Genomic DNA, 26,609 nt, shown 5'->3' with positions numbered 1-26,609 from the left:
TAACCTTATTTATGAGTAGCATCCCAGTCTCTGACTTGCTACCTTTCAGCTTGTTAATGCAATGTTTGACAAGTATTCAATGCTTGTTCTTCACAAAACTAATTAAAAAATATAGCAGGTATGGTGACAGATTTAAATTACAGCTGGTCTGTGGTCAAACATTTTGACAACAGCATTGCTTCCCACAAGAAGGGGTTTTGTTGGGGAAAAAAAATAAGCTACACCAAATTCATGTTAACCTAAATTAGGGAAAATACTTCAAGCATGTAAAACATCCTTGAAAAAAGGGGAAGTCTGTGAAATTCTGTTCCAGATTCTATGAAGATGTAGTTTACTTTTCCACGTTGCTGTTGCTGTTCTGTGCTACGCTGAACATCCTTTGGAGTATGGTAGTATTTACATGTAGCAAGTAGTACTGACAGCAAAGCATTTTATAATCCATTTCCAAGTGGGGGAAAAAAAGCATTATATTTATTTATTTATTTATTTTCCTCCTTAGAATGTCACCGAGTATAAAGAAGTAGTAGGGCTGCACTGTCAGCCAGAAGAGCAAAAGAATTCCACAAGTTTCAGGAGGTCTGCAATCTTTTAGGCTATTCTTTGTTCAGATGCTTCTCAGTTTGGACAGCAAACAGCATTTTGTAAGAGAACACAGCTCAGAAAAATTGCTCTTGAGGGAAGGATTCAAGCTGCTGAAAATATCAGGGCCAAACTCAAAACATCCTGCATGAGCAGGATGACCCCCTCTACACCACTTGCAAGGGCAATCTGTGGTGCTCTCAAGGCTGTTCCAGAGGTTTGGTCTTAATTAAATAGTCTTCAAATAAACCGTTCGACATCTATTTAACTAAAAGCAACATCAACTTGCACAGCTGCTGCCGCTAATACAGACTTAGTAATCCTGGTGAATTATCTCAAAAGATCCTGGCCTGGAACAACATGAGAACAAGATGCCACAGGAATATGTTTTTAGCTGAAATCAGCATGGAAATGAAAAGTTAGGATAATTCTTACAGAGAGGCGAAGTATCCTGGCCTTCTGGGTGAGCATTTGTACATTTGCACTTGCTGAAGTCATTCAGGAAGGAATATAGGTACATGGTGTATCAGGCTTCATTGCCTGGTAATGAGCTGTCACTTACTATATTCTTTTAATACATTTTTACACGCAAATTCCTCCCACAAAACTCCTTATGAATAGCTCACGTCTCTGTGCTGTTGAATATAAACAGCAGTGCATGCTCAAGCCAAGGACACTGTAGGAAATGGAAATTTTCTTTAGGGCATGTTTTAGAAGATCGAGATGTCCCTGTATGAAAATGTGAAGGCTAAAAATAACCCTGCTGTGCCAAACCGCTAGGGAGGTTGTTCAGCATAATCTAAATGTAATTAAAATGAATAGCCTTGTTAAATGTCAAAGATATGCAACCAGTGAGAGAGACTGTAGAAAATGAGGCGGCTAAGAAGATAATGGGGGAAAAGTAACAGACGTGTTCATGTATGGAGGGAAATGCTGCAGTGCATTTCATGGCCAGGGAAGCAGAGCCATTTCCTCATGCCACATGGAGTTACCTGCTGGGATAAGGCATTTGAGTTAAACTCTTTACGAGTAATTTTAGGTATGCCATTGGTTCCCTGGTTCATTAATCTATGTAATTGGAAAATGCAATGAATACTTTGCATTAACAGGAATGTATGAGGGAAGTTTGATGCCATCCTTCTTCTTAAGCCAGCTTTAATGCATCAGGATATAAAGAAGTGTGCGAGCTGCCTTGTTAGAACCAGTAAACATTTGTCAGATTATTAGTCTACAATACATCAGTTTAACAAATTCACTGTAAGACTTCTCAGGTTTTTTTTCTTGTTTTGTTTAACAAACTGCTTGTGTTCTTTTCAATGGCTGACTTGCTTTACGTATAGCAGTTGGAGAATGTTTTAGTGTAGTTCCTTGCTGTCCTCACAAGGAGGAGAGCTGCAGACCTAATTACCCTACCTGAAAATTCTGCATCTTGCAGTCATGCTCGCTGCAGCACAACTCCTAAAACTTGAGATCTGAGATGAATCGCCAGACCGACCACAGATGTTTTTGCAATGAAACTGTGCCCCTCCTAGGAAGTCACTGTGGTGCAAGTAATGATAGATAGTGTTTTCATTTTGCTGCACAGAAGGGTCAAAATGGCACGGGGAGTCCATGACAGAGCAGCAGAAAATGTTGGTTCTGTAAGAAAATTTATTTCATAGCTTCGGGGGAAAGTTTTGGTGCTGTGAATAGATTGCCTTTGTGGTTGTGTAAAAATGTGTTGCTTGTAAGGTGATGCTGGATGTCAGGCAATCAGTGAAAACTTATTATAGTGCTTGGTCTCTAAACAGTTGTTAAACCGAACTTGCTGGACTGCTTGCTGCATTGTGTTTGGATGCATTTTCAGGAAGCATTCCTTGTAGCATGAAGACCACATAAATTGTCAGTGCTTCCTTCCCATCCGCAAACCACAGAGGCTGGTCTTCTCTGGGGGAGATCATCTTTTCAGACTCCTACTTATGGGAAAAAAAACAAAGGACCCTATTTACAGCACATCCCTTTTTGAGGAGTGCAGGGTTATGATAATGTTTTAAATTCAAACTCTCTAACATTTGCCTCATTAACTGTTGTGTCTGTCATGCACGGGTTGGTCACTGTACGTAGGGGTACCTGTTGTATGGTATGCACATCCTATTTGCACCAGTATGTGAACTCTTGGTGGACATAACTGGCATGGTAAATGGCCATACTGAAGGCTCTGCTGGCTCTTTCGGACACTGTTTCCCTCCCCCTCTCCCTCCCTTTCTTCTTCCAGAGATGGCCTCTCTACATAATTCCATTAAAGTGATTGTGCTCCGAGGGGTGGACTGAGGGGCAGTGCTCTCATCTTTCAAAGCAGGACCAATGAGCTATGTGCTTTCCACTGGGCAGTAACAAAAGAAAGGGTCTCTTAGAAGAAAAGACGAGCACAAAAGATCAAAATTAGGTGTTTGTCCAGGCCTCTGGTATTGCTTTCAAGTTAGCTTTTGAGGGCTCACTTTGAAAATGGTGAGCCAGGCTAGTTAACATAAGGGTGTCTGCTAGTTTTAGAGCGTGTTGTTACAATAATATTGAAAGAGAGCTTTTTGCTTGTGCAATTTAACAGAACTCTAAAGCATGAGAGAAGCACAGTGCCTGATCAAAAATTGTGCAGGCATAGCAGTAACGTTGTACGGCCCATAAGAAAATTGAGCTAATTTTAAGATTTGCTTAACTTCTTCTAAACATATTAGAGACATTTACATATTTCTGTTGCTTTGGCCGTCCCTGAAAGGCCCAAACATTGTGTGCTGGGAATTCATCCTGCCCCTCCAGCCCTCCTCCCTTCGTGCTTTTTTGTATAAAGCTGCTATTGCTGATTGTGAGCAGAGGGAGAGGTGATGTTTTTACTGCAAGGGGGTGCGAGGTGTTGTTTGTCCTGGGGCCCTCACAGGGGATAGCGCAGAGCTACAAAAGGGATACAAACCCTTTTCAGTTTTAAACAAACAAGCGAGAGCCATCCAAAGCTGTGGAAAGCCAGACCATTTAGCTAGATCAATTCATGTATGTCATATGTTCTGGTTTCTACCAAAATAAACCTTTGCAATGTTGTACAAAGAACAAATTGCTTAGTTTCCTCCTCAGTTATTTGGTTTGCAAAGGAAAACACGAGTATCACAGGCCGTCTTTGTTCTAACTGTTTGAAGTTACCTTTAAATTGAAGAACAAACTGCACGAGATGTAAGATGCTGGCAGTTTTTACCCTCTCAGAAACTAATATTAAAAAGTTAATACTTAAAATGTGGATTGAAATGAAACATCAACCTCTGGTGCTTAGAAATTACATATCTAGAGCCTGGACAAGACTGTAAAAACCAGAATAGAACAGGATTGCTAAATTTGATTTTCTTCTTTTTCCATTACTCAGATACATATATAGGGCTTAATCTGAGAGGGAATACCTGCTTTTGAGGGGAACAGACCTGAATCCTTTGGCTTCTCAGATTTATGTTATCGTTAAAATCGATGTGTTTCTCCCTGTTCCTTTTGACTAGTATATTTGAAATGTATTTGCTTATTTTCCTAATAAGTTTCTGCTGTATTTACATTACTTTGCTTCAAAAGTACATTTTTAAGGATAGTATTTCCCAGCGTTCTTCCTTTCCCACCCTTCCCCCTTAATAATTCCCCTGGACCTCTGTTGCTTGGAGCAGACTTTGGCTAGCCCCAGATTCGATGTCAAAGGCCATGACCCGATGTCAGAGCAGCCCATGCTGCTGGCCTCTTCTTTGAATAATTATCTGGAGTTTATTGTGTTGGAGGGATGGGCTTGGGGGCAGCGCAGTCACCCTGGAAAGCCAGACCAATGAGCTATCCAGCCGGACCACTACCCAACAATGGACCTGTGGGCCGCACAAAAAATCCAGCAGCACAAAAGATTAAATTAAAAATGGACATTTGGCCACTGAGGTTTTGTCCTTAGAACAACCTTTTTTTTTTTTTTTTTTTTTTTTCCAACCTGCCTGGTAAAGTTCTGTTTTGGTAGTTTGGACTGAAAGGAAGAAGATAGTATTTAAAATGTTGCCTATGTGTATAAAACAAAACTATTTTATTACCTTCCCCAACTGTTAGAGCCACCATACTGAATGCGGCTTAAGAAGTTGTTTCTAGGTTTCTACTTAATAAACCCAGCTCAGGACATGAAGCCACTCAACTCGTCTTCCTAGAAATTCTGTGCAGCCCTGATTCTTTTAGAAACAAGAGCAAAGCCCAAAATACTTAAATTTCTGTCAATATTTTGCTTTTGAAGTGCTGAGAATGGGAACATTCAAAACAGGGTATGAAAGTGTGCTCAGTATCCAGGCTTTAATGAGTCAACAGTAAATGGTAGTAAAACATTCATTTTCTTTGGGCTTCCTTATCTTTTACTCTCCTCAAAAAGGATTTTAAAAGTCTGAAATCCAGATTGTGGATGGCTGTCTCTTCTTATCAGGACTGAATGAAAGGTTCCTGGAGGTGGACTCACAGTTCTGGAGGGTTGGAAAGGGGGGTGAGGGTGGTGGTGGGGTTCTTTCATGGTCTGACCTCGGATTCTTTCTTAATTTTATCTAGCCCTGACCTGTTGGCTCTGCTCTGGCTCCTTTCAAGGCCTTCAGAGCTTCACAAACATGCAGCAGCTGAAGGAAACAATGACAGGGCTTTTAGGGGTTGCAATATTGCACTCTTCTTGTAACCTTGAGTAACTAGCCTGTAAACAGATGCTTTCTACGAAGCATTTGCCAGAAAGCCAGAATTTTTGGCTGTTTGTACACACCAGACATGTTTTGGGTAACAGCACATTCATGTGAAGCTAATAGGGAATACTAAATGGATGCTGCTAAATCAAGAGTGTTACGGAGCTGTATCTGTCAGTGTGGTGATGGAACCTGCTGTTTTGTGTTTTATATTTGTCTTTAATGGCACAGATTTACTTGAAATAGAAGAATTGTATGAAAATGAACTTATCAAAATCAGAATGGCGTAGGCACTGTCTGGTCTTCTGCAGAGAACTTACTTGAAGATAGTGGTAAAATGTAGTCAGAACATCTTTCTGTGTTGTTCTGGGGAGGGAGGATGGAACTGTGTATGGATTAGGATTTATGGTTGGTTGTGTTCTTGGTTTCCTTTAAGCTGAGAGAGGTTTAATTATATAATAGAATGTCTTGAGAATGGATTTTTTTTTTTCGGTCCCACTGTGTATATGGAAGTGACTTGATTGTTCTTAGTGACTACAAGTTTGGTCTGTACAATTGTGATAACTTAAGAATGAGAGTTGCTTTAAATATATATATATATATATATACACACACACACACACACACATATATATATATATTTAACCAGCTGCAAAGTGATTAGAAGTGCGTTTTTCTTCTTTCAGATACTTAACTGCTAATACAGGCATTTAATCTTTGATACCTCTAGTTTTTCCAGCTGTGTTCATTGGAAGTGCATGAGGACACCATCTGGCAGTAATGAGATATGACTCTAACAGATGGAACTGAAACATTGGTTGGGGAGAGACGTTCCTTCCTCTCCCCGTGTCACCTTTGTCATTAGGGAAATGTCTTCTGAACAGAGGATCTTTTTTCCCTTTTCCTCCAAATAATTCTAGCTGCCATAGTGGTCTTCTCAGCAAACCGAGTTTCTCATATTTCAGAGGCCAGTAAGGGTTAACAGAAGTACCATTTATTGCTTCTTTTGGGGTGGTTTTTGTTTTTATTTTAAGCATGTATTTGTGTCATCATTTTGGAAGAACTTGGGGAACTGAATTCCCCTTATTCAGTGGAATTTCATGGAATTGAGTACGCCTACATAGACTAATGCTAGTTCTGGTGTGAGGAGGTGTTGTATCTGTTACTTGTAGTTGCTTTTGCCTACAACTATTTATTAGGCTGTTTGTATTTTCCTACACTTTGGAAACTTGGCTCTGTATGCATAAAATATGTCTAACTGAAAAATACATCTATAATTGGAACATAAGAAAATTTGAAGTTTTGGGAAGGAAAATGAGGAAAAAAAGGCCTATGGGTGCTTGTGAATGTTGCTTTATAGTAACAACTTCAACCCTGACTGAAAAAAATGGTAAGTTTTACATAGCAGCCAGGCTAATGGCAGTGGTAAATACTGAATAACTGACGTGTTGCAATATTACATGGATGTTCCAGTGAACGTCCATTCTCTGCATCTGTAGAGCAACAGAACCACAAAGAAATTAAGTTTCAGTTCATTGTGATGATTTTGCAGTTTCTATCAATTTATTGCATCTGGGTAGATAACTGAATCTCCCTCAATCAAAGGAAATGAAATGACTTGTCAGGAAAGCAGGACTGGCATATCTGAACTCACTGTAATAGTTGTCTTGCTGAAACTATTTTCACACCAGTAACACATGTAACTACTTTGAATTCCCGATCTGCTCTCCAAGAAACTAAGCAGGATGTCTAGGATCAAATCTCAGTGATACGGTATGAGAAAACAGTGTTGTCATTCAAACTCTGCCAGACCTCAGCTGCTGTAATGCTTGTTTTTCTCCAAGTCACAGTCTGTGTTTTAAATGGTAGTTCAATGTTCATACTTGCAGTATTTAGCTTTGCCATACTTCTGCCATAGGTGTAGAACCAGTGCATAGATTTGCAAAGCAAGGAGAAGGCTCCCCCGTGTGTCTTTCTGCTGAAAGAAGTATTGAGGTTGAACCTGCAGATTTTCATGGGAGTGTGAACTATGGGATACGGGATTCCAGAGGAGCATCACTAGGGAGCAGTGACTAAGCTACAAACACTGCTATAAGAAAATGAGGGTGCTCCTACGTTAAAAAAATAAATAAAGCAGTGATGTTTGGAACAGTATCTGGTTTGATGTTTTTTAAATTAATTGTTGTAAGGCATATTTACCTTCTTCCAATTCCCATAGGGTTATTATTACCAAAGATACATGGTCGATCTTATTTTTCATCTGTTTTAAATACTGACAGATTTCAATTATATGAAATGGGAGTACAAGGCAAATCTTACTGTGCTGTGTGAAGCTGTCACATCCAGTCTCCAATGTCTTTTAAAATACAGTCTCTGTGTTCTCTGGAGGCACTTCTGTAATGAAGTCTATGTATTAACTCTAGTATGTTTGTATTGCCGTCAGTGTTGGCCCCTTGATGTGTACAAACAGTGTTGTTTTTGTGTCCTTTTCACCAGCTGATTTAAGTAATAGCAATAAAAATGCCTATAAAAAGGTTGTAGGTGACAACTTTACAGCAACTTAACATAGCCAGCAGCATTCAAAACAAAACAGAAACAAATAAGCAAAACAAACAGACACGTTCAGCAGAGCAAATTAACTAAACATTATCCAGCCGCTTGGAAAATAGGCTACAGAATCGCTCCTGTTCACTTCAGGTCTGGGAACAACCATTCAGCCACTACACAAATGCTGACAGCTGCAAATGCAAGAGAATTAAATGAAATGGCTCAGTGTTACCAGGCTGTTCATAAGCACGTTGAAAAGGCAGAGGTGAAATTTTAATGTGAGGGGCTTTTATTACTTATTTATTTGTTTTACTTGAATTGCATTTAGTGTTGGATGGCTGGTGTGATGATGTGAATCGCTGTGCCTGTTTTGTTTCCCAGTGGCAGTGATTATCTGTAGAAAGAAGTGATACTTCTGGGTCTGTTATGAACATGAATGATGGCCTCAGTGTTCACTTCCCTGACTTCCGAGCTCAGCCTCCTGTTGCTGTATGGGGTACATGTATGGCATGTGCTCAATTTGAGACTGTCAGCCCCATAGGTGGCCATGCCATCCGCAGACTTTCATCAGTGATATATGTGTGAGCTGTTCAGGATACCTGTGTTGGTTAAAGATGAGGAACCTTCTCTCTAAGGATATGTCTGGCTTTGGATATTTGACCCAGCTGATGAATTGCTAGGTGAACGTGTTTGTGCCAAGCTTTTAGGGGATTGCTGTTTAGAACTAAATCACATCATAAGCTTGTGAAGCAGTTGTTAATAACATTCAAAATGCAAGGTTTTTTAGACATTTTCGTAAAACAGATTAGACACAACTATTTCTTGGAACTTGAGGCAGACTTCTGGTTATTAGTTATCTCATTTTGCACATGGTGAAGCTATGATCAACAGAAAGGAACATCTCAGCAGATAGTTCAGATAGTTTGATGTTCACTAATGCTAGGCACGTGTGATCTGTAAAGCAAGTTTTGTATCAGCTGCTTAATACGCTGTCTTAAAATTCTTTGGTAGGCTTCTCTTCTTTTTGCTGTGATATTCAGGCTTTGCTTGACCACTACCTGAGCAATGCAGCTCAGTTACTGTTTCAGTTACAGATACAAGCAGATTATTTTTTCAGCCATAGAAACTGTAACATGTGACAGCTTAAAAATTGTGACACATCACTTTCAGTTTAAACCAGCCTTGCTGCCAGCTGAACCGTGATGTACTGTGTATACTGTGTATGAAGTGGAAACAGCCTTGGATTCTGGATGCCATAGGCCAATTGAAAGAGTTCATTTTTTACACAGGTTCTTCTTTATGAAGGTGATTCTTTTTGAAACTTCTTGCATTACACAGAAGTAAGATGAGTCGGTTCAAAAAAAGTGCTTTTTTTTTTTCTTCAAAAACATTTGAATTCTTTTTTGTTCCGTGGGAGTTAAATTCTCCCCTTGTTTTACCACTTCCCATTTTTCTTCTCCCCAGTCAAGCATTAATGAGGAATTCAGGTTAAAAAAAAAAAAAAGAAAGAAAAAATAAAAAAAGCAGTGAGGATAAACAGACCTCACAGATTCCTCATTCAGCTCAGCAGGGCACAAGACCTCAGCTATTCTTCACTTCACAGCGAAGACGATCAGTTCTGGGTGACCACTTTCAAAAGGCAGGGAGTTTTTGAAGGTGCTCAGCAGGATGATGAATTGCTGTGTCTGTCATCTCGCGTCTTGCGGAAATGCAGCAGGGGTCTCTTCTGCAGGAACTTGTAAAGAGAAAGGTACAGACTGTGTGACCCTGGGCTGGTTGGAAGCCACCTGTCTACATGGAATCTCATCAGGGATCTGCTAAATAGTACTTGAGTTGAAGTTTCTTCTACGAATGGATGGGAAAATAGATTATTGCATAGGTTGCTCCAAAAGTAATGCCTGCTATTTATTTCCCTGGAAATTATAACAAAGAACACGGTAACACTATTTGATAGATAAAGTTCTCAGCTATAGAGTACTGTTTTACAACAGTCAACACTATTAGCTCTGCATTTTTCCCAGTGATGAACAAAAGCCTGCGTGCTACAATCATAAAAATCTGCACCAGTAGAGGTGACTGACCACTCCACAGCTTTTATGATGCTGGAAAGATGTTGCCCACACAGACCGTCTTTCATTGGCCCAAGCAGATGGAAGTCAAAAGGTGCCAAACCTGGACTGTACAGTGGCTGTGGTAGGACAGTCCAGCCAATACTGACAATATGCTCCACAGTCTTCAAGCTGGTGTTGGGCCTGGTGTTATTGTGTCAGGGGAAAGTTGTCCCTTTCTCTGGCCTGAATCTGTAAGTTTGAGACTTCAGCTTAGTCATCACCCTGATGAAGTGATGAGAGCTGATGTCTTGACCAGGTTTCAGGAAATCCAGAAGTCTACTGTTAGACTGACAATATAAAGTAAAAAGAGAACTTCAAAGCAAATGACAATTTTACTCTAGTTCTTTTTTTAATGACATTTTTCTATTTATATGGTTTTCTTCTAACAAGGAAGTCTATTTGAAAAATAGGAATGGGCTTTTCTTGCTTATTCTCCTGTTAGCATTAAAGACATCAAAGAAGTAAATCCGATTTTAAGATCATCTTCCTCATTACCACCTATGCTTAGATTTCAGTAGAATAGTATTTTAAAATAAATCTAAATGTAAAATGTATTCGGTGATATTGCATTAAAACTGATGTTAGTAACAAAAAGGCTGCCTGTTTCAAAATAAGCATGAAAGCATTTCACAAAATGCATCACTCTGAAGTGACTGCTATTTGTGTAGGATAAAATGGAGATTTGTTGATTGCACTGCTGATGCAGAGACTGCAGAGGGAGCTATTGGTCTGATGTCAGCAGAAGTCCTGTTTGTGGTGAAAAAATGTCAGGGAAGTGTGTTCCTGTTTATTTCATGAGAGACCATGTCAAATCTCAGGTAAAATGAGAAATAGGAGAGTTTATTTTGAAAAGGGACAATTTTATGGATACCGGGACAGTTATATAACATTTGTCCAGACCTTCTTAGAAGATTAATGGAAAGAAGTACTTTTCAGTAGCCATAACAATGGGAGAGGAAATATATATATATATCACTGCTGAGATTTGTTACCAAAATCAAGGGGGTAGGCTGCAGAGAAGCTGGCTCTGGCAGCACAGCTGTTCTGGTGGTTTGAACTTGTAGCTATGAGAAGCTGAAGATCCATTTCTTAACTCTGTAGTATTTTATTTATTTGGATCAAGGCTGGTGTATCATTAACAAAACCGAGAAGAGCAGCGAACTGCAATGTGAGAACCCACAGACGTGGCCAGAGCAGCAGCAAACTGTAATATGAGGACCCAAATACATGGCTAGAGAAAGGCAAGTAGGGAGACCATTGAAGCCAGGAGCAGTGACCCTCTATGAATGACAGAGTCAGCTTTCAAGAAAACACATGGAAGTGGTAGTTTTAAGTCAAAGGCATTACTGACAGTGACTGTTGTTTACGGTATTATATATCCTTTGGGAAGCTTGAACCAAAACTTTTCCCACTTTGTTGCTTGAATCAGTCTTTCTGTGTTTGCCTTTCTTGCTCTGCTTCATTCCAGCCTGTTTATCCAGAAATAAATGTTCGTTTCTGTGGACCTTGTGCTATTTTTTCAACAGATCTCTGAAATTCACTGAAAACATTTTCAATATGCTAAATGATGCTATTTTTAAAAAATCCAGTTCTGTAGCTGTGAGGGTGTGAGTTTGTTTAAACTAGAAATGTGATACTTATCTTCTTCCCTCTGATATCTATTAGAAAATTCTGTTTTAGGTTATTGGAAGCGAGAGCGGTATATGTGACTGATCCCAGTACAGTCTAGCAAAAGATTCATGAAACTTCACAGGACTGGCTGAGAAAAGGCATTCATCCGCACATCCACCCTGTTCATCAGTCCACAGATTGTAGCAGTCAGAGTTTCAAATGAACACGCAGAACATTCAAGTTATCTCACTGCCTGAAAATGCTTATTTTGTACTTAAATCTAATGATTTGTTTTCTGTTTGTACAGATCCTAGAAGAAAGTATCATGTAAGACTGCTGGCGTATAACAACATGGAAGAAGGTTATCAAGCAGACCAAACAGTCAGCACTCCAGGATGTGTCTGTAAGTGTTGTAGATGCATGAAGTGTTTATTAAGGACTGAGTTGTTTTGGGATCCTAGCAGCTTTTGATTTTAACCTGTACGTAATCAATTCAGTGTAAAACAGAGAGACAGAAAGATCCTGTCTATGATAAGTACTATCCCAGTCAGAAACATTTTTCTGTTTCTGCAAGCTTCAGCTGAGGAAACAAGATGAGCTACCAAATGCATTTTCTTTCCCCGTTGCATTGTCTGTGCTATCTGACCAGTGATATGCCATATATCTTATTAGTTCAATAGCTTGAACAAGATTCCTGGGTCTAAATAGCAGGTAATAATACTGGGTAGGAGCAAGTTGGAATCTAAACCTGTGGGTTCAGACCTGTCTCTTAATCTTACCAGTATCTGTATAGGGCTCATTAAATAATTTAAGCTTCCTTTTCCTTTTAAAAAGCTGTCCGTGATCGCATGGTGCCACCACCGCCACCCCCTCACCATCTCTATGCTAAAGCTAACACTTCATCTTCTATCTACCTTCACTGGGGAAAGCCTGCCTTTACATCTGCACAAGTCATTAATTACACAATCCGCTGCAACCCAGTAGGACTGCAGAATGCATCTCTGGTTCTGTACCTTCAAACGTAAGTGCAGTGCTATTGTATTTTGAATTCTCATTTCTGGATCCAGTTTCCAGTCTTTCTACCCTCTTTTAATTTCCTTTAAGGAGGATAAAAGTTGCTACAAAGGACTGTGTGATTTTCACCATGTAATATTCACCATGTAGAATTCTTGCTATATAACATGGAAAATAGCAATAATTACTGCTATTGTGATAGGATGAAAGTATTGTAAGTATTGTTGAGTGACCTTGTGCCCCTAAATCAAATTTAATAAAGTGAGTTCTATTTCATAATATCATCTTGAGATTCGATGTCATTGTAGGTATTATCACATTGAATTAGCCCTAGTATATGTGAAATAATTGTATTTCCCAGAATCAAAACAAAGCAGACTGTCTCCAGTACACTGTGATCAAATAGTAAGTTGCAGTATTATAATTACTGCAATAAATATTAAAATTAATATGTATGACTACAATATGAGTAGGGCAGATTCATGTTCCACAGAGATCCCCTAAACATGGGGGGTGATAGAGGCCATAAATGTAAAGGGGAATTGCATGCATTAGCCTGTGATTGTACTGTGATCTGAGATGTAGAACCAAAAACAGATGGTAAAACCAAAAGCATGTGTCTTTTCAACCGTGGCTGTAGTTTGTGTTACTCCAGTTTAAAGCACAGTGTTGTATGGACAGACAGGGAAAGAGCTGGATTTAGGATACCTGCTGTCAAGTCTGGGCCATGATGTTCTTGGCCTGACTTGTGAATCAGTGAATCCAAAGAACTTGTATAAGAACCTGAGCTTAAAACAATCAATGAAAAACATAATGTCTTCAAGAGAGCTCCAGGGTTGGTACAGTTATCTTTTCATCTGGACAGTGCGGATGGATCACAAGTCTGAACTTAACTGGTTTGTCCTGTGTGGAGCTGACAGTGAGAATCTACTCAGAGTGGCAAGATATCATTAGAGATCTGGATCTTCAAGTCATTTCATGCTGTTGTATTTCTTTTATCTGTACAGATCAGAGACTCACATGTTAGTTCAGGGTCTTGAACCCAAAACCATGTATGAATTTGCAGTTCGGTTGCATGTGGACCAGCTCTCTAGTCCCTGGAGTCCAGTAGTCTATCATACCACCCTTCCAGAAGGTAAGGGCACTAAGAGAAGACCACAAGGTCTTCTAAAATGTTCCGTACACCAAATGACCTAAAAAGCTGCTCATTAATTTGAAGCTCTCTGTGGGAGAAAGACTTGATTCTTGTGTACAGACAGTGCTGTTCTCAGTGGAAAATAGAAGTCAGTTTTTTTAAACTATGAAATTCTTTTTCAAACTCTGCCTGAAGTCGGCAACCAGCTTTAAATAAAACGTGCTACATGTACACCATTAACAATGTAAAATACCTTTTGAAAAGATGTGGTTCATTTATAGGTACTGTGAAAACAGATTTTAAAATCCATCACTTTTAGGAGCTGTAGGACTATTACATTGCACCGTTGTTTCTTGTACTCTGGCTGTTGGTTTTGCTTACCTGCCAGTCTGATGAGTGAAAATGGAAAACTTCAATGGCACGTCTTTAGTTTAACTGAGCTTCACATTCTCAGCATGTTTGGAATGTCCCTGTTTGCAGGGGGTTTTTTGCATTGTCAGTTACTGTTTTATTTCGGAGTCGAGCAAAAAAAATGTGGAACTTGTTTAAAAAAAATCTAAGCTATTGGCCAGGTCAGAGTTAACAGGAGAGTTTCTGTTGAGTGGCAGTAAATATGTGTTTGTTTATATGTTATCTGGGATGCAGCAATAGCCATTGGGTCTGCACAGCAGTTTAACTGCATGTAAATTGAGTTAGCCTAATAGTACTGTGTTACTGTTCTCACAGCACCATCTGGCCCTCCGGTAGGAGTGAAGGTGACTTTGATAGAAGATGATACTGCTTTGGTTTCCTGGAAGCCACCTGATGGTCCTGAAACAGTTGTTACACGATACACTATCCTATATGCATCCAGGAAGTCTTGGATTGCTGGGGAGTGGCAGGTGTTGCACAGAGAAGGTAAACTAAAATCATGAGTGAATGACCTGGGCTGACAGTGATGCTACTCACAGAATGCTTCTTAACTTATATAGAAGAACATACAAAACATTGTGACTTTTGAAGTGTGTTCATGAAGGACAGTTATCTTTTCCATCATTGAGACTGAATTGTTTTGATTGAAGACTGGTGGTTGTCCCATGTGCTGCTCCTGAAAAGAGGATGGAGAACCAGCAGCCATTGTGAAAAGTGGTGGTCCCACTTTGTCTTTCCTGGAGCAGGAGAGTTTTTTTCAGGTTGACCTAAAATAGAAATTGTGTGAAATTGCTGTGAAAAACAGCAGTGAAATGACTGTTAACCCTGAACAAAAATTGAGACAGTTTTTGAAATATTCACAAACTGTAACTGTGAGAGGAAGATCGAATGTGTGGGTTTTATGTTACTAAAAGTTGCAAAGAAATGGTGACGTAAAATATAACAGCTTTATCATGGATGCTTAAATTGAGAGGGATCTCAGTTACAATTAACGTTTGCATGTGTTCCTGCACTGAATGTGTTGGAGGGAATGAACAAATGGAGAGCTATCAATCTCAGTGTATTACTGTGTTTGTCAGCGTTCATCGCCAGTTTTGTAGTTGGATAGATACACTTGGATTGGAGGCATGGCATGGAATTTGGGCATTTGATGCGTTAGGACAATCTGTAGTACTCTTAGTTCAAGTACAGATGTGAGATGTGAAAGGTAATGATTAAGGTAAAGGGAAGACTGGGCAAATACTTCTTTGACAGTCCTCCCATATGTAATTTCAGGTTGAAGCAGGGTGTGGCTTTTTTAGATGCATTTGTTTTGTCAAGATCAGCTAATCCTGTACAGTAAACAGCATTGTTTTGTCTTAGCACTAAACTTCTGGAGAAAAATTGTGGAATGTTAACCCCATTCATTTCCCATACCTCCAAAGACACCCAAAACAATGTAACCAACAATAACAGAGCAAAAAGAAAAAGAAAGCCACAAACCAATGCTATCACCGACCTATCAAAAGTCCTAGCATAGGCTTCAGTTTATGCCTGAAAAATTCCACCAATCCACCAGCTTAATAACAACAAAACAAAACCATCACCAACAGAAAACAGCCAGTTTGATCAAGCTTGTATTAGACATGGCAGAATTAAGATACAGCTGCAGTTTGTTGCTGATCTGTGATGTGAGTTATCTTCCAGCCACTTCCCCCTCTCTTCCTTAGTTCTTTTCAAGTGGATCAGAAGTTACAGCCTTTACACACTTGCTGTGCAGTAAATCAGTACAAAGTGCTTACTTGCTTTAGCAGTGCAGCAGATTTGAAAGGAGATGGTGGGAAAAAGCCTCTAATATTGAAACACGACCTTTCACCCTTGCTGGTGCTAAATATTACAGCTCCTTTGGTTACAGATACCTCACATTTTACTTCAAATGCTTTCAGCTAGTGGGTGTTTCTTTTATGGAAGAGTTGAAGTAGCTTTTGAAGTAGATTCTCCTTTGCCAGATGGATACTATTTTCTGACAACAAAACAACCTTATATTTTATATGATCCTGTGATACTATAAATTCTGAGTTCTGAAACTGATTTGAAAGGTTGAAATTTAGATTTAAGCTCGAGAAAGTAAATGGAATATATGAAAGAGAATGGGATAGATTTGGTCTTGTAACTGCCACTGTTTGGGGAAGGAAAAACAATATACTTCTATGGCAGGAAGTAACATAGGCATTTGAGAAAGCAGTTCCAATTTTAAGCAGCAGTCTGCAGTGCCTGGACAGCCAAAACTCTCACTGACTTTGATAGGAGTTTTGCTCCTTCTATGACAATGCAATTGAATCCTGTTTACATTCTTAATCTATTTCTTCTGCCTCTGGTGATTTCAGGAAATGAATCCTTGAAATGTGAGAAAGACATTTTCCCTGCTATTTTAGTAGCACAGCTTAGATGCATAATAATCAAGGAAGCCTACACGTGTCCAAATAGGGTTTAATTTCATTTTAAAAGCATGGTGTAATGTACTTCTCCAAGTCTGTCCTGTTCATTTTACCAGATAGACCTGAAATTTGTTAAACTGAGCATGAATTATGTTGATATAATGACTTTTATTGACATTCACAGTACAGTGCCATTCCATCTAGGAGCATCTAGGAGGCATATAAATTAGTGTATGAAGGATACCTACTCTTCTGCTTTCTGTGGCTGAAAGTCTGGCTAACAACTGGAGCATCTCCTTAGAGGTACAATTATAACATCTCAGTTTGTTCCCATTGTTTAACTGGAGCTATATATTAATATTTTCACAGGAGCAATGACTATGGCTTTGCTGGAAAATCTTGTAGCAGGAAACGTCTACTTGGTCAAAATAGCAGCATCCAATGAAGTGGGAGAAGGACCCTTCTCAAATGCGGTGGAACTTGCTGTCTTGCCAAAAGAGACTTCAGAGTCTAATCAGAGGCCTAAACGCTTGGATTCAGGAGATTCCACAGGTCAGTAGCAATGTTCCGATTACTTCTATCACAAGTACCAGAAAAAAAGATCCCTGTTTCTTTGCACTTGCAGCTACTTTCTGGATAAACCATTCTGTGTTTTGTGAGGTGGTCCTAACAGTGCTGCATTTTCTTTCTAAATGAATCTATTTGGGGATTTCTGTCTCAGTGCAACTCAGAACTGGTTTAATTCCTCAGAAGTTGGAAGTTTGTCAAATGGGCATATGTAACTATTTTGAATTTTACTAACTTTGCTGAGGCATTTCCTCAAAGTCCTTTATCTGGCTCGAGATGCCAATAGCACTGAGTCAGTTAGAACCAGACAGCTCAGCAGAGATTAGATGGCATCTCAAATCTGTTGAAATTTGCTGGCTCCTAGAATTCCAGCAACCTAAATCAACCTGCCAGTGAAATACCAGCATATGATTTCACCACAGAATTCAGCCCCACCTGCAGCTCTTGAAGGAGCAGTATGCGCTGTGCTACCTTGGTGAAATCAAGGCAAGTTCTGTGGTTTCTCCATATAACAATAGAAGAATAATTGGCCTTGTCTGTCACAGAATGGGATTTGTCATGGTGACTTCTCAGAGATTTTAATGATGTTTGTGGGACCAGAGCTAGTAATTATTCAGGTATATGAAACTTTTAATCCTTCCTCACCGTTATACACTGAATTGTGATTCACACAAAGTTTTTTCTTGCTCAGGTTTTCTCCCTTTCTGAAATTCAGTCATATTTCAGGCCTGAATAACCACAGTCATGCACTCAGGATTAGGTTGATAGACATATGATGTCAAAGTGTAAAACCTTTCTAGGTGACAGTGGCTGGAATTCTCCAAGCCTTTTCTGTCTGTGATCCAGTAGGAAGGGGTTGGAGCCAGGCTTCTTTGCTCTGAGACTGTAATGTGGGGCTGTCCCTTCTTCCCCTCCCACATCATTGCTGCACACACTCCTCTATTTGGGTTACAAGCGTCTTCTTCAGAAGTGTCAAAATGTATGACAGAGGACGACGGGAAATCTCATTTTTGGTGTGATTGTGAATGTAATTCTGTTAATTCATTTCCTGATAGGGAGCAGGAGGTAATTCTTCCTACTTTCTGAGCCTTTTAATATTCTTTTTTACTATAGCTTATTCTGACTATTACCATCTGGATCAAAAATCAATGACTGGCATTGTTGTTGGGGTTTGCATAGCCTTGACCTGCATCCTTATCTGCATCCTGATCTTAATTTATCGCAGTAAAGCCAGGTATGTTTTTGTTCTTGAAGTGTGAGATCGTTTTCAACGCCCTGTTTGTATATGAGCACAAGTCACTTAAGACATGCATTCTTCTACAAGAGTGCTAAGTTCTTCAAAGCGCTTTGCTTTTTCACATCTCCCCAGCAAAAGTGGAAGCAAAGTCTCTCCTTATGTTGGCTCTTCCTACTCTGCTTGAGGCCCTTTTACAATGAAAAGACAGAATAACCCACAGAGGGAGTCAGTAATGCTTTGAAAACTAAATACAAAACATCTTTCCAAATAAAAGAGTTTTTTGAGTCAGATAAACATACTACTTTACATCATCTGTTCCTCATGCTTAACCCTGCAGTCTGTCCAGATCTGGTTTGCAGGGCTTTAACCTGTCAGTGCTGCTAAATGAGAAGAATTTTGCCATGAAGCAGACTCATAAGGCAGTTTCACTGCACTGGTGCAAGCCACCGTATGTTTTCCTTGTCATTAGCTGCTGTGAGGCCTAACCTGGCCCTAGTGACTTTTCCCATAACTGTAGGATCAGAATAAATTACTGAAAATATGTATTTTTAAAACTGTTTAAAAGTGTATTTTAGTAACAGATTTTTCAGCACACACACAGAAGAAAATACGGTTTGAGAGTCTCTGGGTAGCATGTTAGGAAGGTCTTACTATCAATAGTGGCTGCTTCACCCAAGTTATGTTAGTAATCATGAGAATTCCTTTCTGTTTGTAGCCTGTGCGTGATCAACTGGAAGCAGATGTTATTTTTGTCACAAGCAATAACATTTAAATTTCATGATAACTGGGAGTATTGCATAACAAAATGTAGATACTAACAATATACTGATATTGCATGATTAATAATAACCTAGAATTTTGTCCTTGATTCTATGTATTTTCTTCCTATGGGTCAATTTTATTCCCACTTAACATTGTGTAGGAAAACATCTGCTCCTAAACCTGTGCAGCAAAGCCCTGACCAGCTGTCACATACCAACATCTCGTTAGCCAGTGCAAATGAGGTGGAGAAGAGCATTGAAGGAATCGCAGAGAATGCAGAATCCTTATTGCCAATGATAGTGGGAAACAGCTTCGTTGATGCTAAGGTATTGTGAGCTTTACTTACTACCAAAACAGAAATCGTTCCTTGTAATTCATTGTTACAACATCTGAGTCGCTATCAAAATTAAAATATATACACTACAAAACCACAACAGCTTTCTTCTAACGGGACAAGCACAGGTGTGGAAGGCAATCCAGGATCAAATCTTCAAGACTCATTTTCAAGTTCAGCTACAGGTTTAATGCTTTTGTCTTGAGCTGCACTCTGCAGCTTTTGGCTCTGGCACACCGTCAGAGGATAAAATGTCCATCAGCTTAGGGGTGCTGGGATGTCTTTGCTAGTCTGGAGCTTCCATTCTAAGACCAGGAGATAGGTGAGTGTCTTTTTTGGCTTCTAGTTAAAGTCAGTGCCGATGTACTATCTAGTCAAGTGAGACACTAAGGAGATTAAAAATCTTCCTGTATTTTTACTGTTAGGAGAGTTACATTTGCCAAATTGTAGATTAATCTAGATGGCAGGAAGTGTCAGTGGATGTGTAGTATCTCTTGGAGATTACTTTCACATACAGATGTATTGATTTAAGGCATATTCCATAAAAAATGCAAACTTGATTTGAGCTGTTCTTTGAAGAATTAGGCCAGAGGTGGAAAACAATGGAAACTGAGCTCTGTGCAGACACAGACGCTGTCTGTGAATGGTCACATTCAAATATCTTAGAAATGAATTCTGCTAAAGTAAATGTCTATCTCTCTTCCTCTCTCTTTTCTTTGTAGGGGGGATCCGATCTTATTATTAACAGCTATGGGCCTGTCACAAAGGCCAATTGCAAGAAGAGGTGGCTGTTCTTCCAGAATACTAAGAAGATGAAGACTGAGGAGGTAATTGGTCTAACATGCAGAGATGCACAATCTTTACTACCCTTTGTTTGCAAAGGACTTTAAGGAGTTTTCTGTGTGTTGAAAAGCATTAGTGGTCTAATTTTTAATAGAAACGTTTTACTTCTGTTAAGGTTGATGGTGTTCTACCTTGTGGACTTCCCGTTTTCTGTCCCAAGTTGTCAAATATTTCAACTCTTTACAGTCAACTGATAACTTTCTTTCCTGTTCTCTTTTGTGAGCAGACAGATTTCTGTATACTGTGTGTGCAGAGCATTTACAGTACACCCGCAGAGACTTTATGTAAATGCAAATTAAGTATAAACATCTAAAAATCCCCTGCTATCCTGACTAAGCTAAAACCTTATGTTTGCTCAACCAATGAGAAACCAGTGAATTATCCAAAGTACTGAAGAAATTTAGAATCTGAGCTATAACTGCCTTGATTCTAAAACTGTTGCCCTGGTTGGATGTGCTAATTGAAGTACAAAAATGTCAGTTCAATACTGAAATGCTAAACCAAATCCTGAACGTGATGGTGCAAATTCACATCTATGGAACATCTAGCTTAATTTTATAGAGTACTAAAATATATTGTGCTTTTCTGTGTTTAATGAATAATAAAGGTAGAGCAGCTGTACATTTCTGATGTTTCTGTGAGCAAAATACGTGCTGTGACCCAAGAAGTAATGCTTAAGTAATATGCATGAAGGGATGGGAAACAGCTCTACCAAGTGTAAAGAAAAAACAATTGAGATCTTTCCAGTGAAATCATCCTTGATAAGCCATGCTTAGCAAGAGATTTATCAGTTAGTGTGGAAGAGAAAGGAGTGAGCAAGGCTTGAAACTGATTCTTCTTAATCTCCTATAGCAAAGCCCATATTGTTGTTCCGTTTAAGTGCTGTTGGAAGCACTCTGAATCAATAGGAGCTAGGAATTGAAATAAAAATTGAAATTATTTGGTAGCTTTTCAGAGACTAAACAACCTTTTCCTCTCTGCTTTTTATATAGCCTCAGAGAAGATTTGTCCAGGCAGTGTGTCTTTATCAGCCAGGTACCACTGTGCTGATAAGTGAAGATGACTCCCCCAGCTCTCCTGGCCAGCAGTCTAACTTCCAGGTGCCATTCAGTATTGCTGCTGATACAGAGCATTCAGCCAACAGTGAGGGAAGTCATGAGACTGGTGACTCAGGAAGATTTTCACATGAGTCCAATGATGAGATACACCTCTCCTCTGTGACAAGTGCCACTCTTTGTGCTACCAGTCCTTTTGTAAGCAGTGACTTGGGTAAGAACGTGATGAATTCTACCGTAAGTAACAACAAAGAATCTCCACTGCTGTTTGCTACTGACCAGCCTGCTACCTCACCTCTTCAGATACACTCTGCAGTGCAAAACTGAAACCCTTAGGACCACATCAGACATTCTTGTAGTGTATGTCTGTTCGAAGGACAATGAACAGGGAGCCAAAGTTATATTGTGGAAAGCCTGACTAACTCAACAGGTGATCCCATATTTCTGTTGAATGGGTTTTGGTTTTTTGTTTGATTAACTCATTTGTTTTGAATGTTTGATGGTCAACAAATGTGAAAGGACAGAGAAGATTTTTGACTAGAGTTGAAAATATGTCACTGGAGCAAAGGGAAGTCTTTTGGCTCTTTTGCTGACTATCTACCTCAGTTTGCCGAGAGGTGAACTCTGAAAGACAACTGCTTTACCTCGTTTGTGTTCTATTGGTCTCAGTTATGGAACTGATGATACTTCCTAGTAGTGTTTTATTTTAGGTGTTTTTTTTTTTTTTCCCCAGTTGCGTATAGAATGTGTGTGTTTGTGTGCGTGTATGCTCAGTAACCAGGGAGTTGTATAGGTAGATGAACAAGATTGTTTAGCTGAAGCTCTGTCTTTAAAAAGAAGGATATCTCAGAATAGAAAATGTAATGTTTTAATGTGGCTGATCTCAGCAATGCTCAAAATTGCAGAAACTGGAGTTGGTGCTTCCGTTTGTACAGCCACATGAAATCTTTTATACCTCTTGATTTCTCATAGCTCCAGGAAGCCTAGGACAGTGCCTTTCCCCAGAAACTTGTGCCAACGACTGCTGACAGGATGTATCCTTAGGGCTCTAGGGCACACTGAGTTCCCCACGGTGACAAACACTATCAATTTATTGACAATTAATGCTAGAAAGCATGGCAAAATATAGAAGTATTCAGTATTTCCAAGCAGTTTGACTCTGCCTAAGAGACATGGAATAGATAATAATGCTGAGTACTCTGGTATTGCAGTACTTAGCAATGGTGCCTTGCATTATATATAATGAAATTACTGATTTGCCTTATGCCTTTATACATACTAAAAAGTTGCTTTGGATTTTGGAAAGATGCCTTAAATTCTTCTTAGATGTTATAAGTAAACTGCATCACGAGCTTGTAGTTCACTTTTTACCCAGCTTTGAATGCTGAAAGCACTGCTAGCATCATGGTATGTCTCAGAGCTGTTTTTGGGATGCAACCCTGCTCCTTGCCTTTGCCTAGTATGCTGTTAGCCAGGAATTCTAGCTCAGGGAGTGACATAAGCCGATCTAAAAATCTACCATGAGAAATAAAAAGCCAGAGCTTTAGTTGAAGAGTCTGTTGAAGGACACAAGTAGTGCTACTGCCTTGAACCCATACAATTCCTGTTTTATACTACCTCTTTTAAAAGTTATTCTAGTGTGTTGTGGTGCTTGTTTTTTTTTTGTTTGTTTGTTTGTTTTTCCTGTACTCAGGGAACAGTTTGTTACTTTGAGCTGCCTCATGAAAATGTGGAGCAAACTGACAGGGTATCGTGTTTTATTTCTTAATGGGGGTGGGAGGAAGAGAGAGAAAGAGAGAAAGGAGGTTGGATTTATCCAATGTTATAAACTTGCCTATATAATGATCCAGTCCTCTTCTTTGCTTTCCTCATTTTACTTTAAAAAAAAAGAAAAAAGAAAAAAAGGTTTAAAATGTAATATTGTGAGAAAGCAACCATAGGAGCTCCTGGCTCTGTTTAAGTCTGGTGGAACTTCTCTGACTTTAAGGTAGGCCAGGCTGACTTTTGTATTGTTCTGTATGTATCAAAAGGTGGTCAGAAAGTTATCAGTAAGCCCTGCTGTTCTGTACATTTTGTTTTCACAAATCATCCTGTTGTTACTGTACTTCTTAAGCTTGTAACTGCTAATTCAGAATCAGAAAGTACCTGTTCACCTTTTCATAACAGTGATGACTTAAAGGCTTTTAAAATAATCTTGTACCAAATAATTTTCCATAGAAGAGAAGGAAGCCGCATATTTTCCTGTAATAACTGAACGAGCTAAAAGCTATCGGTTTGAGGAGCTGAATACATTTTATTGCACGAGTAGTTACTAACGAGAAAACCCAGCAGTAGGGCTGCTATTGATTGTAACAGTTGATTGCATAGACGAGTTGTATGCTTCTACAGTTTTAACTACCTTGTTGTTACAAGAGCCTTTAAAGAAAATTGTAATAATACCAGCAGATATCTCCAAAGACTTCCAAGCGTAACTTTTTTCCTCAGCAGGTAGTTGATCAACAGTACAGTATTAAAAAAAGATATTTTCGAACAGTTTTTTTTTTTTCTACTTGCTGAAGAAAAAGCAAACCTTTTCACCAAAGATTTATTTTTTATCTCATCAGACAGAATGTTTAGTGTATAGCAGAGTACTGTTTCTAGTTAGGAAAAGTGTGAATTAACTGAAACTAGGTTAAGAATGTGTAATTGTAGCATGAAGTTTCACACTTCATCTTTCAGAGTAGCCCCTTTTGTTAGTTTCATTCAGAAAGAGCTGATATGCAGATGGTAACTATTTGCTTCTCCAAAGACGTGTTTGCTGTAAGTACTGATAATCGCCTGGAATGTTATGACCTTCATTACAGGCAAATACTTCACATTCTAAGCTTTTTCATCCACAAACTCGTTCTGTAGTTTAATCCATGGAGAATTTGAGAGGAATAGACTACATATAAGTTTTGTCAGTTTAATATAAAAGTCAGTAGCCAAAGAGATCAAAATATTTGATGTACTGGAGTGCAGCGCACCCAGAATTCTGATAAACATTGTTTGTTTGTTTGTTTGTTTTTAATTAAGGTACTTTTTATCAGCAAATAAAGAAAACCAAAGATATTTAAGGTTACCTCAGCATATAAGCAAGCTTAGTTAGACATTAATTATTCTTTTACTTTATTTTTATGTTAACCAAATATAAGAAATTCCTCCAGAACTCAGCCTACGTTCATCTACTTCCCTTTTCTGCATCATGTTTACTAAGAATTTACAAGTTCACTACAGAACAAAAAAAATACAGGCTTCTCAAAATTCAGGTTCCATCATAAATCACTACATTTTGCAATAGAATTGTTGTCTCAACGTGAAGCAGAGAATTCTATAAGAATGGCATTGAAATTTACACTTTCTCTACTGAACTGAGTATCAGAACCCTTTGTGATTGTAACAGTGCAAAATCAGTCTTAGCATTGAAATGCTCTGCAACTTCAGAGCTGAAGTATGCAATTACAAACATCAACTTGCTTAAAAGTTTATACTCGTTACAGTCTAGGGAAATCAGCTTTTCACAGATTAATTGATTCCATTTACCTAGAAAGAGCTGGCAGAACAGAACAGACAAAACGGATTACAGGTTTTCCAGTATTTTTTTCTTGCTTATGTCTGTAGAAACTGAGTTCTGGAGAAAACACTATCATTTTTTAATTATGGATTAAGTATGTTCTGGAAGATGAACATAAATGTGGAATTTAGTGTTACACTGCGTGAATTGATTTTGTTGAAGTGTATTAAGAAGTAAAGAGCCATGGCTGGTGTAATGAGCGTATATGCAACCTTTGGACTTTACAAACAAATGAAAAATGTTACGGTTGATGTGGCTTGAAAAGTGTCAAAAACATTCAGAGAAAATCCTGCCAGTGGTTTACCATGCTGTGTTTTCAAGTGAGGACAGTGATTGCTCTTCTATTGTTACAGCATTGCCTGCTCTGCAGGACCTGGATCCAAATCTCAATGCTCCAGCTGCCCACAGTTACACTTGTGCATTTTCTTCATGCTATACAAGGAACTTTTTATCTAGGAAAACTGGGAGTGTGTATGTTGTGCAGGTTTTGGCCTGTAAGTAGCATTTTTTTCTTAAAGCTCTGCATTTGTAAGAGAAACTTGAAAAATCTACATATCATAATAATTTCTTATATTAACTCTTAATTTCTTATATTAACAGAAATAAGTTTTTGAGAAATTTCTGTATTTGTTTTTAATTATATTTAATGCTTCCTTCCCTCTTTAGTTTTATTGCCTTGCTGTAGAGTATGAGCTCATCCACGAGGGTCCTTACCCTCTATCTTTCTAAGTCAGTGGGAGAATTAGATTTGATTTCAGTTTGCGTGACAAACAAAAACAGCTGCTTTTATTCTTTCTTAAGATCTTCACAGTACTGTTATTAATATTTTTAAAGGAAGAATTTATTGCTCTGCTAAAACTCCCATTGGCTTTTTTTTTTTTTCTTGATAGGACAGCAAGTTACCAGATACCAGTGGCCCACTGTAGCTCTCCATACATGGAGAGCTTCATTAAAGGTTAGCCTTTAATGAAGAGTGAGTATTTTCAGTCAATTTAACTCTTACATTGCAAGCTAAGCCAACTTGAAAGACTTTACATTTGCTGCAACCTGAGCATACACAAGAATAGTTCCCGCTGAGCCTTAGTAACATGTTACTCAGAGCAAAAATCAAAGCTGTGGGACCAGAGCTCTCGCTCATTTTGTTACTGTATGAAGTTTAGGCAGGGAAAAGCCCATCTCCTGACGTGGGGAATATCATTCAGTTCCGCAGGGTACTCCATGTTTAGCACCAAATGAAAAGAGCTGTACAAGTGTAACTTGGGCAGTATTTCAGACAAACCAATTGTGTTAAAACTGAAAGCCAAACTGCACCTAATAATTGTTAAAAGACGGTTCTTAGCTTGAACAATTGTTACACACTCCTTAGTTGCTGAAAATGCAGCTTTGCTAAGATCAGCTAATTTTTGAAGCAGGGGAATTTGTCTGCAGGAAATACTGAGCACCTTTCTCTAAAAGCAGGTTAAAACCATACTATTTTTGTAACTGTATATTTTGGAACCTGTGTTTACAAACAATATTTTCATTCAAAATGAGTCCAGAATGAAGTTGCTTGTTAATAGAAGCCCATCTGAAAGGTACACAAATTGAATTTGGCTCAGATTCTGTTTTCAACTCTCTGCACTGCAGAGTAGGTTTATTTCTTTGTGATTTCTCTAGTTTTACACCAAGATGGTCCTAAATTGTTCAACAGGGCTATAAACACG

At 38.8% G+C, this 26,609-nt stretch overlaps 1 protein-coding gene across 1 annotated transcript in view; it reads left to right on the top strand.

Annotated features, from left to right (window-relative positions):
* PRTG (protogenin) overlaps positions 1-23,218 on the top strand; it is a 76,624-nt gene extending 53,406 nt beyond the window's left edge. The window contains exons 12-20 of the mRNA XM_015872803.2: positions 11,847-11,942; positions 12,374-12,560; positions 13,561-13,688; positions 14,415-14,585; positions 16,886-17,068; positions 18,197-18,317; positions 19,243-19,408; positions 20,139-20,243; positions 21,252-23,218. Coding sequence (XP_015728289.2) covers positions 11,847-11,942; positions 12,374-12,560; positions 13,561-13,688; positions 14,415-14,585; positions 16,886-17,068; positions 18,197-18,317; positions 19,243-19,408; positions 20,139-20,243; positions 21,252-21,641 — 1,547 coding nt within the window. The 3' untranslated portion in view covers positions 21,642-23,218. The remainder of the gene's footprint in view (positions 1-11,846; positions 11,943-12,373; positions 12,561-13,560; positions 13,689-14,414; positions 14,586-16,885; positions 17,069-18,196; positions 18,318-19,242; positions 19,409-20,138; positions 20,244-21,251) is intronic.
* Positions 23,219-26,609: the final 3,391 nt, after the last annotated feature.

The sequence above is a fragment of the Coturnix japonica genome, chromosome 14 (genome assembly GCF_054131305.1).
Source record: "Coturnix japonica strain WE chromosome 14, WE-NBRP24, whole genome shotgun sequence".
NCBI classification, from domain to species: Eukaryota; Metazoa; Chordata; class Aves; order Galliformes; family Phasianidae; genus Coturnix; species Coturnix japonica.
The sequence above is the reverse complement of the archived record's forward strand: the minus strand, read 5'-3'. Positions and strand labels throughout refer to the sequence as shown.